The sequence below is a fragment of the Anguilla rostrata genome, chromosome 6 (genome assembly GCF_018555375.3).
Source record: "Anguilla rostrata isolate EN2019 chromosome 6, ASM1855537v3, whole genome shotgun sequence".
Taxonomy (NCBI): Eukaryota; Metazoa; Chordata; class Actinopteri; order Anguilliformes; family Anguillidae; genus Anguilla; species Anguilla rostrata.
Genome location: NC_057938.1, coordinates 53,803,669 through 53,817,044, shown reverse-complemented (window position 1 = coordinate 53,817,044; position 13,376 = coordinate 53,803,669). Strand labels below are relative to the sequence as shown.

At 47.4% G+C, this 13,376-nt stretch overlaps 1 protein-coding gene across 1 annotated transcript in view; it reads left to right on the top strand.

Moving 5' to 3' along the window:
• Positions 1-12,245, top strand: part of lca5 (lebercilin LCA5) — a 16,515-nt gene extending 4,270 nt beyond the window's left edge. Inside the window, exons 3-8 of the mRNA XM_064340568.1 lie at positions 2,911-3,416; positions 5,669-5,806; positions 6,041-6,137; positions 6,538-6,683; positions 6,844-6,958; positions 8,274-12,245. Of these exons, the coding sequence (XP_064196638.1) occupies positions 2,911-3,416; positions 5,669-5,806; positions 6,041-6,137; positions 6,538-6,683; positions 6,844-6,958; positions 8,274-9,130 (1,859 nt within the window). The 3' untranslated portion in view covers positions 9,131-12,245. The remainder of the gene's footprint in view (positions 1-2,910; positions 3,417-5,668; positions 5,807-6,040; positions 6,138-6,537; positions 6,684-6,843; positions 6,959-8,273) is intronic.
• The last annotated feature ends 1,131 nt before the right edge of the window (positions 12,246-13,376 follow it).

Below are 13,376 nucleotides of genomic sequence, written 5' to 3'. Positions count from 1 at the left end.
ACTTCCCAGTATTGTCTTCCTGACGTCCTTGCTTAAGATGTACAAATACTATTTATATGTAACATACTTTCTGAATGACAAAAACATTTAGTATGTACTATTACTTGTTAATGACGTAACTATTAACATCACAAACAAGCCTATCGTTCAAAAAAGGAGAAAAATTCCAATTAGTATGGGCCAGCCTGTTCCGGATTACATCGATAGTCTACAGCCCAATTGTGAGTAAAGCGTATTTCATGGTGATCATGTGATCACTAGTATGTCTAGCCTATCTTGGGACTGGTTGTGCATTTCCAGCAATGTAGAAGTTGTGAACAAAGTTATGATTTTGCCTGGGGAGGCACAGCTGTTAATTATGTCCTATTAAAACGACTAATTGCATAACAGCTGTAATTATGCCCAGTAGTGGTTGTAATATTACTGGCAACTTCAGTGCATGATCTTCCCCAGGCGGCAGACGGAGAGGAGCTTTCGGCGCACTTGTGCAAACACTGCGTCGATTCAGTGTCATATTTTAAGCCGCACCGTGTGACACACACATGAACCAGACGGAAATAGGAAGACGACGCTTATAGCTGTAAGATCTGGCCGTCTTTCAGCAGTGGATGCCACCTTGTATTGGCTCGTCGGTTCTTATCGTGTCAGTACATGGTTAAACTTAACACATTTGTGTTGTGAAACTCATCAGACTGTGCCATGTCTTCAGTGGATTTTCATGGTGTAACGCTGAATTGTTTTAAAGTTTACCACCACCATCTTGAGTACAGTCTTATGTTTTTTAGGTCAAGTGTGTGTCACATGTAGTATAACTTTAAAGGTTTGAGCTCTGATGTATGCTGCATACACTGGAGACTGAATTTTTTAATGCACTGCACAGCTGGGAATCTGTCCCAGGTCCTTCCAGGGCTGTTCCCTGGCTCAGCTCTTTCTTGCTTGGTCGTGCCCAGGACTGGTGCTTTCCGCCGCGTGCTCAAACTGGAAGGAGATGAGGCGAGAGAACCCCGAGAGAGGGCAACCGCCCTGACACGCGCAACGCGTAATTAACGGCTCCCGACAACGCACGCAGGCTAATGCTATTTCCCGGACCCGAGTTTGTCCTCGTCGTCCATCTTGCCTGGGTGTGGCAGCGGCCAGGCGTGGCGTGCTGTGGAGTCGTCGGTCACAACGACAGCTTGGCCTCGTCCCAATGGCTCGTGCCGATTTGCCTCGTGGCAACCAACCATTAAAGCCTGGGTGTCCATCTCGGTCGGAGGCCCAGAGCTTCTGGACAATGTGGAGCTGCTTTAAAGCAATAGCCGCGTGGTGCAACCTATCAATAACAAATAACGACAGTGGATAGCAGTAATATAGTACCTTTCATGACCGCAAACATACTCTGCCTCTACCAGCGTGTAGCACTCGCCTGGGTGGTTGGAGTGCTCCCGCACATTGGCGGACAAATGAATGTAATGGGAAATATTCGTTTAGAAAGGAGATGAACTGTGCTGGCTGAAAACAGACGTTACATTTGTGTAGTAATCTTGGGTTCATGTAGTCTTCTTAAACGCCTCCGTTGGCTCCATAAACCGGCTCCTTTGTTTCAGAGATGCTATCTCGTTATCAAAGGGAGTTCCGTTTAATCGGGCCGCACGAGCTATATCTGCTGGCATCCGCTGTCGGTGAGTAATGGGGACTGTATATTTCTTTCAAAGCGGAGATAATCGCCGTATCCCTTTTGGTTGACAGATGCCAGCTATTTTTAGCTTTCTGACCCATATATTCCCTAATACGAATCGGTGTAATGGTATTGAAATGCGCGCGTTGTCGTGAAGGCGCATTGCTGCTGATGCGTTTATTTCCACGTTCTTATTTTTTTATTTATTTGAGTTATTTATTTATTTAAACCCTTTGCCTCAAACCTGCTGTTTGCGGTACCCGAGAGTGACAGCTCACCAATAGCTGCCTCTGCTTCTCTGTAATTACTGAAGCAAATTACTGAGCCTTTTTCCCGCGTTTGGCCGCACTTCGCGCTCGCGATTGCCACCGGAACTGATGCTATCGAGGCGCCGTCCTATATGCAAATGCGTTATGAAAATTCCCTGTCTCGAGAATGAGAATGAAAGGGTCTCCATATATTTCCAACTACAGTGTCATCGAGAAACGTGAAATCCAAAGTGAAAAGGAAGGGCACGCGCCACACAATCTACCCATTATTATTCCTGGATGTGTAGATTATAAGCTTTGAATGTCAGTAGCCCCGGGAATCATTTTGCGCAGGCAGGCAGCGGGAGGCGAAGTATTTTTGGGAAGCTTGCTTAAATGGAGGGCAGTGTTTCTCGTCGTCATGGCAGTTCTTCATATCCTTAAAGATTACTCTCTGTCACTGATCTCTCATTTACTTATTGATTTAATGCCACAGCACAAAGGCTGCAGAAGAAGTGCCATAAATCAGACACAGATAAGCTCATGACCCCTTTGTTAAAATGAGGAAGCGCTTGTAATAATAGTAATATTTTTGCCGAGAGGGTGGTTAAATGGAAGGTTTTACTTATAGGATTGTGTGTGTGTGTGTTTGTGTGTTTTCCAAAGCAGGTACTGACAGACAGAGCTGCTCTGCTTAAACATTAACTCAGATTACCTATCTCTTCCCCCCTCTTTTTTGTCTACTTGCTTTCTTTCTCTTCCTCTGTCCTGCATTTTTTGTTTATTTTTCATTATCTCTTTCATTGCCTCTCACTCTCTCTTTCTCTCTCTCTCACTCTTTCTCACACTCTCTCACTCTGTCGCTGTCTTGTTCACTCTCTGTTCATTCACTCCATTCCCTTCTCTGTCCCCCTCTCTCTCTCAACCCTCTGTTCCCCTCTGCCTCCCTCTCTCTCCCCCTCATCCTCCCTCTCTCCACCCCTCCCTCCTTCTCTCCCTCCCCAGGCTTACAGAGAGCGGGCTCCAAGCAGCCCCGCCCCGGCGTGGGCTCCCAGACCAAAGGCTCCTCCCCCAAGGACCTGGACCTGGTGACCAAGCGCGTGCTGTCGGCGCGGCTCCTCAAGATCAACGAGCAGCGCAACGAGCTGTCTTCGCTGCAGCAGCGGCTGGAGCAGCTGCAGCGGGAGAACCGGGTGCTGCGGCAGCTGCAGCACCGCCAGGAGAGGGCGCTGCACCGCTTCGAGGACACGGAGAGCGAGGTCGCGCAGCTCATCTCGCGGCACAACGCCGAGACGCACGTGCTGCGCGAGCGGCTGCGGCGGACGCAGGAGCGCGAGCGGGCCGTCGACCGCCGCCTGCACGACGCCGACGAGGAGCTGCGTCGCTGCCGCGCCGCGCTGCAGAAGCTGCGGCGCCTCGCCGACGACCGCCAGCTCGGCGAGAGGGAGGAGCTCGCCCGCAAGCTGGCGCAGGCGCAGGAGCGCGCGCAGGAGGACGAGCGCCGGATAAAGGTGCGCCCTTCAGTCAGTCAGCCAATCGGGATGAGTCTCTTTCAGTGCTTCAATCGATCAGCCAATCGGGATGAGTCTCTAATGTGATTTCACTGCTCTAGTCAATCAACCAATTAGGACGAGTCTCCTATACAGTTTCATTGCTTTAGTCAATCAGCCAGTCAGGGAGAGTCCCTTGTCATGTCACTGTTTCAGTCGGCAAGACTCTTCCATGTGGTTTCAACAGCTTTGGACCATGAGCAGCCTTCGTCAGTCAGCCAATCAGGAAGAGTCTCTTCTGTGGTTTCACAGCCTTAGTCGGTCAGCCAATCAGGAAGACTCTTCCATGTGGTTTCCCAGCTTTGGACAGCTAGCCAGGAAAGGTCTCCCCTGCAGTTTAGCAGGGTTGGACCACTCAGTTGTAACTAAATCATCAGGACAGATCCTCGTGTGTGTAATCCTGCCACGGCACAGACCAGCTCCCGCAGTACAGACCAGATTGGCCCGGGCTGTCTACAGACAGGAGCTTAGAGGTGTTCTGCAACCCAGGAAGGGGGGTGGCAGGGCTATCTGGCAGAGGGAATTATGGGAAGTTGAGTAGAGGTATGCTGGGATAAGGAATGTCATGTCCAGGTCTGCGTCCGCAAACTGTCAACATACTGCCTACCGGTGACATGAGGATAAATAATAGCTGTGCATGCTCTGTGTTTACTTTAATTTAATTGGAGGAATATGTATTTATTATGCTTCCTGTTCATAGCATATCTTTGGATTTGTAGAAAATTTCTGTCAATGAAGCAGAAAAGTTTCTTTCCTACACAGTGCTGACTTTCAGGATGAATCTGTTTTTGTACAGTAATAGAATACTTTTCATTTTTAAAAATTGGATAAAAAATACAAAGAATTATTTTTATTTTTCATAATTCATAATTCAACTCATGTCGTACTTTCCAAGAGTAAAGAAAAACGCGTTGCTGAAGTACAGCGAGCGCGTCGATTTATAAGCGCTATACGTGGCTCGTCACGGTGTTCGAGAACCTCAGGGGTTCTGGTCTCCTTGGCGACGAGATAACGACGGCAACTGGAGTTAAGGCAACCGATGCCCGGCTGGTGCGTATCCGAGGGGCGCGTCTCCGACGGCGCCAACACGCGGCTTTCGATTCCCAGGGTACGGCTCCGAGTTGCCGTGGGTGCAGCGACTTCGCAGAGTCGTTTGATAAACAACCTAAACAACCGTCAGACTCCCCTTCAGGTTTTCTATTTTTTATTTTTGCCAAATCTTCGGGTAATTGGTTGACTTATTTGGGGCATGAAAACAGAATTCTTTCCCCCCCCCTTTGTCAGGCTGAAGTCGTGTTATTTTTGGTGACCTACTTCTCGTAACGCGTTTCTTCCCTCAATGCATGTCTGTGTGTGTGTGGGGTTTTTTTTTTTGACGGTCATTTTGCTTTCACTGTGCGCTCATTAGGAATGCAGTGAAACTGAGCTCACGGCGGTTTGAACCTAAATTTGTTCCGTGCGTAACCGTTAAGTCAAAGCGGTGGCGCGTAATGGCTTTATTTTGGTTATTATTCATCGCTTGTCCCGATCTTCTGCTTTGATCTTCCCATGTAGGACACATTGATTTTCCTCCTCTTAATGCTCATAAATCTGGTGACAGGATTCCAGTTTTCAGAGGCTGTGAACACCGTCTGAGGGACTTAAAATCAATACGTAACACAGCATCTTAGCGGGAAGGCTTTTGTTTCCCGGACGACGTGTAATGCAGTTTTAACCATTTCACGGATTCAATGTTAGCATGAGCTAATGAGCTATGGGGCTGTGTCACATCTAATGCATAGACCATACGGGTAGACCTGTCTTATTTTTCATGCGGGAAAGTGTCCCTTTGTAAGTTTTTAGTGAGATTTCAGCTGGTGATGACCGAATAGCCAACAAATGAATGTCAGACTGTAATGTATAGGAAGCCTGGAAGTCCATAGCATTTGGCAGGAGAGGACTTGGTGGAATGTGGGTGTGTTTAACGGAAAATTATGGGTGTGGTTTCCCTCCTCTGCGATACAAAGTGAGCGTGTTTAATGGCAAGTTGTGGGCCTGGTTTTTCCTCCTTGATGCATAGTGAGCATGTTTAACTAAGTTGTAGAAAAGCGGGTGTGGTGTTTCATCTGGAATGAGATATGGGCTGGTTAAATTAGCAGTGTGCGCCTCTCTGACGATGCGGAGTGGGCGTGGCCTGATTGTTGGGGGGGCGTGTCTCTGTCCCACGGCTGCAGGAGCTGGAGAGGAACATGGAGCTGAGCACCGGAAGCTTCCAGAGGCAGGTGACCGCCGAGAGGAGGAAGACCCACGAGGTCCAGGAGGAGGTGCGGAACCTCCGGGAGGAGCTGGAGCGCCTGACCCAAAAACTCAAGGTGCCCCCCCCCCCCCCCAAAAGGGTTGCTTTGAGTTGGAAAGCACTTACTGTTTAATTTAATCTCTAGTCCCTAATATGTTTTGCATTCTTTGAAAAGAATCTGGAATTAAGCATCGTGCTTTTTAAGCAAACGCCAGGGTTTTTTTTTTGTGTGTGTTTTTTTGCGGAAAAGGTATGGAAATGCTGGTCCTCCACGTCTCGTTTGTTTATTTTCCTCGACTTCCTGTTTCAGGAGAAGGAGAGGGAACTGAACACCAGGAACATCTACGCCAACCGAATGATGAAGGGAACGCCCAGAAAAGACACGGACAGCGGCGTGAAGAGGAAAGGTGAGGCCCCAGCCCTGCCTGCGTCCCACAACTGGGGCGCAAAGCCCTCGCTAGCTTTACCTGCACAGGTAGCGCAGTCACATGTACCTGTTAAAGTTAAACCGCAGGAGATCATTTCAAAGTTCTCTGTGACACTAGAGGAAAATTTCACTTTACACTTTAAAATGTGCCTGAGAACTTGTGAAAATTTAATGACAAAAACTTCTGTAGTCCATCTATAGTCCTGTACTGTGTCAGGTGTGGATTAAAAAGCCTTAAAGGACCTCCGCTTGTGTCTGCATCAGTCTGCTGTTACGCTCATTAGCGTTGTAAAACAGCACTTCCTGTAACCAGCGCAGAGTTTACCTCCAGCTCTTTTTTTTTTTTACCTGTGTTCCCCTGTTCTCCTGCCGTCCCGAAGGTCCCGGGATCGAGGGTTCCCCCAGGTGCTCCAGCAAAGGGGTGCAGACGGAGGAACACCCGGCGCCCCCGGACTTCCCCACGCCCCCCCCGGCCGTGGCCGACGCCCCCGAGCACCCGAGAGACGGCGGCTACTTTTCCCTGAAGGCGAGTGCGGCTCGGTGTCCGGGGGCCTTTCTGTGTGGAGTTAGCATGTTCTCCTGTGGGTTTCCTCGCTCGGGGGGCGGGGAGACAGTCACGGGACAAAGGGACGGGGAGGGGGGGCGGAGCCTGAGAGCTGACCTGCGCACTCTTCTCTGTCCGATAGGAGCAGCGGGAGGACGACAGGGCGCTCGGGGTCACGGAGGACGAGCGTCGGTCAGCGGAGAGGGAGAGAGAGAGGGAGAGGGGAGGGAAGCGTCAGGGGCTCCAGGCACGGCCAGGTGAAGTCTTTACACTCTTTCTTTCTCTCACTCCCCCTTTTCTCTGTTCCTTACATCTTCACGAATCCCCCTTTCCCCACGCAAGCGTAACTTTTATAGTCCGTAGAGATGTACACGCGTGTGTGTATGCAGTGTGTTTGGCTTCGTACAAAGCTGCTCGTGTCCCCTCAGCCTAAAATATGTAAAAATGCATTCTGCTTTCTCAAGCTGCACACAAAGGCCCTGATTTGCTAAGACCTTTAGCATGTGCCGAACCTCTTAGCGCACACAAACCCCAATAACATGACCAATGATTGGTTGTGGTGTTTGTTTTACACCAATCATCGGTTGTGTTGTTTTGTGCACGCTAAAAGGTTCTGCATGTGCTAAAGGTCTCAGCAAGGCCGAAGTGTCTTCCTCCGACGTCTGCGAGTTCGGCCTGTGGATTCCGCAGAGAACAGCAGTGGCCTGACATCGCATGTTTTTGAAGGAGGGCGTGTTCCTTTATGCCATGTTTCTCAGTTTAAGATGTATGTGTGTGCATATGACTTATCGTCGTGTAGTAGGCGTGTGTAATGACTGCTATTAATGGACGTAAATACGGATTATTTGATTAGTATGGTGATTGGCAGGACTTCTACCGCCGAAACCTTTATGTGTGCACTTTTGTAAGTCGCTCTGCATAAGAGCATCAGCTAAATGCCCAGCTGTAAGTGTGCATGTGTGCATGTGTTCGAGCTGCGTGTGTACGTGTGTGTGTGTTTGTGTGTCTGTGTATGTCTGTGTGTGTATGCGTGTGTATGCGTGCGGATGTGTGTGTGATCTGTTTCTAAAGGCACCCAGCCCAGTAGCAGGCCTGTGTGAGGAGGCTGTTTTCAGAGGAGACTGGCTCTCAGCTGCAGGGTGTTCAGGTTGTGCAGTACCCTACCGCAGCTCCTGCCTGCTGGTGCTCTGTCTGATCCAGCCTCAGTCTGCTGGGCTGGAGGCTCCTGCACAGCTGGTCATTTCTGCTGCGTTCAACTGCACTTTACCTGTCAATCAAGCAGCCTCCCGGCAAATAAAACATCATATCCCACAATGCAAGTGGGCGATACATGAACTAACATGTACAGCTGAGGAATTAAGTTAAGCTAAAATAATATTCACATACTAGAATATAGTGGAGTTAAATGGAAACCCCTTAAACATCTTTTTCCCCGCTTATTTTTTCACACCGATCTGAAACGGCCAATCAGAGCCAAAGGTTTTACATCTTTAGAGACCCTGCTTCAGTCCGAACGCTGCAGAGGTGTGCAGGTGTGTGACACTGTGCTCTGTGTGCGTTTGTCTGAGACAGAGCTGCTTGAGGAGGAAGAGGAGATAAAGGATGGTGGGCGTGGCCTGAAGGAGGAGGGCAGGAACGGGCGGAGCCCCGGCCTGTTCCAGGTGCAGCGGGACCCGGAGGAGAAGGAGGAGGAGGAGAAGAGTCGGCCAGCCAATCGGAACCCGAGCCCGGAGGAGCAGCGCAGGAAGGAGCAGCTCCTGGCCAGGATGCGGGAGATCGACCGGGAGGCCCGGCGCTCCGGCGTGGCCGAGAGCGAGGCGGCGGGGTCCCTCCCCGAGCCCAAAAGCCAGCGCCCCTCCGGCCCGTCTTTCCCAGAGCCCGTGGAGAACCTGCACAAGGGCCTCCCGTCCCAGGACAGCTCCGCCCCCCAGGGGAGGCCCCCCCACTCGGGCCGCAGGGGCCTCAACCCCCAGGGCGCCGTGGACGACCTGTCCTTCGGCAGCTACGCGCCCTCCTTCGGCCAGCCCGCGGGACGGGCGGGCGTCCCGGCGCAGCGGGGCGGAGGCGGAGGCGGGGCCGGGGGCGGGGCCGAGCCCGGGGGCGGGGCCGAGGAGAAGCCCAGGGAGGAACCGGACCTGACCAAGGAGAAGAAGTCCAACCTGATGCAGCAGCTCTTCGGCTCGGCTGCCAACGGCAACGGCGAGGCGTCTAGGATGGAGGTCCTGAGTCCCCCGGCAGCCCGCAAGGCCGCGCACCCCAACGGCGGCCCCTTCCCCTGGGAAGCCGCCAAGAAGCGGGAGGGCCTCTACTCCTTCGAGGAGACCCCGCCCGCCCGCCGGGGCAAGAGCCTCCTGCAGGTGGCGGAGAGCAGGCCGGCCGTCAGGGCCATCGGCTCCTTCGACGAGGACATCGAGGAGGTCACCCTCTGAACTCTCTGTCAGTCGTGTTTTCCCTGCTTCCCGAGCACTTACGTTTTACACATGTGGCCCTGAGTGTCTGCGAGAATTTATTAGGAAGCTGTTTAACCCTTTAAGGTGTGAGAGCCCAAGTACAGTGTGTGTGATTAGGATGTTCTGAACTGAACATTCTAATGCTGATGTCACAATCACTGCTGGTAACTGAAAGCAACAAAGTTCTAGAACACTAGCTTGGAATTTTTGAAAAAGCATAAAAGGCACTAGGAAGGGTTAACTGTCTTTGCAGACAGAAAAAAAAATAAGGGATCCTTTTTCTGTGCCCCTGAAAGCACTGAGCCACAGAAATGAAGTAACCGTACGGTAGTAATTCTGCAAAAATAATTAATTATATATGAAGTCTTTCCTGCAGAAGATTAAAAAGGCTTTCCTGCAGAGGCCTTTTAAAAAAAAAATTTACCTAGAAGGCTTCAAGTATGTTGTGGAATATTTAATAATATTTTTATAGGTACAGTACATACAGAACTGTATAGATTTTTAGACAAATTATTTTACATAAAGCCTGCTACAAACAAAGGAATGTTCAACGTGAATCAAAGAAAGTAAACACTAATCCTTATAATGTAGTAGTTCAGGGGTGACCAAGTCTGAAATCCGCACGTTCTCTTGCCGTCGTGCTACCAATCATCGTTTTGTAGGCTGTCAGAGACAGAGAAATCGTGACTCTACAGCCTACGGAATTACGTCAGGCGTGATGATGTTTATTAGGGAGCTGCAGAATTTCAAATTCGAGCTTTTGCTCTCCCCGTAAAATACCAGTATGTGGTTCATGCAGGCTGGAACTGTCCAATCGGGTTGAGGGGCAGGGCCTACAGAAATGACTAGTAGTCTTAGTCAGTCAGACTTCTGCTCTTATTTATGTTTCAGTTCTCAAACCACGTTCATTCCACTGGTACTTCCCTGGGTGTTTGAGCCATACCAGAATTTGGTAGCCCCAGACGTCTGGACCAACTACTTCTACAGCCGTCACCCACCCCTGGTAGTAGTTGTACTACAGTAATTACTGCACACTAGGTGTTTCCATTAAATTTAGCCCTGGGCTTATATATTAATGTAAGTACTCTTTTTCAGACTTAAATGGGTCTCGGTCGTACTCTAGATGATGATTCAGGTGTTCTCAGACTAGATAAAATGTACTGTACTGCCTTTAGCCCGGAAGATCACGAGTGCCCTCTTACACATGACATTTTTACTCAGGTGGGCATGGATGTGAGATAATTAACTGAGCCTAGTAGTTAAAATGAAGATTTTGCTGCACATGACAACCAATACCAAGTCTTTCCATAAATGTTACCCTATTTACCCTGCACAGCGCACATTTGTGTTTGGGGAACACGGAGACCTTGTTTGTGTTTTATTGATACTGTAATGTGCTGATTTCAGGAACTGTTGAGTAAGGTTTTTTTTTTTTTTTAACGTAATCAACAATTAATAATTTTGAAATTGTGAAAGAACTGAAAGTCAGAGAAAAAATTGCGTAAAAGTGGAAGATCGTGTTTTTTTCCCAGTTTCTACCAGTTTCATACTTTGCGTACAATCCCGTGTGACTAAATACATTTCAGTTTTAAAAAATAATTTTGTACTTTTGTACATGTGTAAGAAAATATTTTGAAAAGCACTAGCAAGACATATCAACACTGTACAAGGCCCATAGTAATTCTGTGAACTACAGTGAGTGAAAGCTGTATTCAGATTGATTTATATGACACTAAAATTGATTTAAAGAGGATTTTGCCTACAGGCAGTAATGCAGTCCTAAATTAAATTAAATATTTTCATAATCTCGAGTGCATTTCAGCAAAGGATACACAGGCCTGTTCAATATAACATCAGTTTACTCGTATCATTTCATATATATGTCTAAATAGAGCATGAAATGAATTTGGAGTTCATTTTTTGGATGAAAAATATGCCCTTGGGAAACTATTAAACACAAAAGCAGAGGTGGAAAGTCAAAATTGCAAGTAGAAGTCCTGCCGTGTGTTTCTTCCACCCCTGAGCCGGTTTCAGTTCTGCCTCCTGGCTGAAGAAATGTGATAATTAGCACATCCAGGGGATCGGAACAAACATACTGGGGAAGACCAATGCGCAAACGCTTGATAGGGCCAATTAAAAACTTTCCCTGGGTTTCCCTATCTCCACTTGGTGCCTTGCCAGGCTACCAGCCTTGCTTTTGTCTCTGAAGGGACCGTGTGATGTCTGGTGTACATGATTGTTTTATATATATTTTCATCACTTTGTATTTAAACAAGACCAGGTCAAAACCTAGTATATGGCTGGACCGGCCGACCAATGGTGTAACTTCACAACTCGGCCGACCAGTGGTGTAACTTCATCACTCAGTCACTCAGTCAGTCACAGACATTCGCGTTTATAGGGCTGGACCCGCTGTTGCGGTCCAGCCAAAAATATGTTTGTGTGTATATTTCAAAGACATATGATAGTTTCTCTCATCACTGGGGGTTGAATAATTGTTTGTATTTAGATGCATAACATGTACTTTGATCAAAACCAATCGGTCTTAGACAGCTAATAGAACTACACAAAATGAATTCATTGATCCCCAGCCCTATTGATTTTCACTGTTATTGTCATTGCATCATCTTTGAGTTTTGATTCTGTCAGCAAAAACCAAAGCTTTTGTCTTTTCCTCCTCTTCCTTGAAAATAGTTAATAAGGGAAGAACGAATTGTGTTGTTTCGTGCGGTTCAATTAAACTCACACAATCGTGACTGTTCGTAACGGTAACTCTGAGAAAGACTGTTTGCCTGTGCAAGACTTCCTGTTGCCAAAGCCTGTTTTTATTTCAAATGTAGGGTTGTGTTGGATGTGTGTATTTCTACCAGTAATATCATCATGTTCTGCCAAAAAGAATGTGAATATTCTAATAGACACCATCGTGTATCATCATCTGTGTAGTTGAATGATGGTGCCGCATTAATGTGAGCTGACTTAACACCTTTTTAAGAGTTCCACCTTTTACCCAGACAATCACTGTAACCAAGCATAGCAAATATCACTGCACATGCTATGAAGAACAAGTCTTATCAAGCGCTTCATGAACGTAAGAATGATTGTGTGTGTTTAACAGAAATCTTATATTCTCTGTGTTGTCTCATCCCCATTTAATTTGTTTTTTAAGCCATGTTGGGAGTGTCTTTTCCCTCACAACGTAACACCTGAATTATACCTTTATGAATATTTTCTGTAAACGTTTGGATACCCCCCCACACACATACACTCGCACATAAACAAGGTTTCAACTACCAACATTGTTTTAAGACCAATATTTATTTTGTATATTTGTGTCAGTTAATGTGTTTTATATCTGTACTGAGAAGAGAAATATATGATAAAAGGTGATTTTAAAAATAAAAGTTTCTATGGCTACACATGGATGTTGGCTGTCTCTCGTGCTTATTAAGGCATGGCGGTATGGTGTTCTGGCACGCGATGTGTAGCGCACAGGACCGGCTCTCCTATCGCCTACTCCAGCTGCTTACTCTAGTGGCCTCACAGTGACCTGAGTACTTTAGTTTAAGACACGGGTTTGAGCCCAAATGGCCGACACCCACTTGAATAGGCACAGAGGCATCACACATGCTATCAGCATTAGGCTTGTAGATTCGATAAATTAAAATGATCACAGTATTACCATAGGTGTGTAAATCACATGGAGGTTTGTGTATACACAGTAAAATGTGTAATATAGGTAATATTAAAGCTATGAATAATGTTCTAAAAATTGACATTCAAATTTTTTTTTTAATTGTATTTGTTTTGGAACCCCAGGTGTCCCTGAAGTGCTGCTTGGAAGACCCAGGCCGAGGGCTGTGTTTCCACCAGGGACACTTAAAAGTGTTTTAAAGTGTGCTTTAGATCAAGGTATATGATGACAGGTAGTAATATAACTGAACAGGTAGACATCATAAAGGGGCTCTTGGGCTTTGAAGGTTAAAATCGCACAATAAGGCTACAAACCAGGGATATAAATTGACAGGGCATTTCTACCTCTTCATATTACATTTCACCAAGCTACCCAGATATCAGTGTGTACATCACTTTGGTGATCTTGCCTGACTGTTTTGAGAAGGAAAACTGTACATTTAATGACGTGATTCTTTAATCAGACACAATACACTAGTTAGCATCTTTGGTGACAGTTAATAGCGAGAATCTACAGTGAATGAAGCCGACTAGA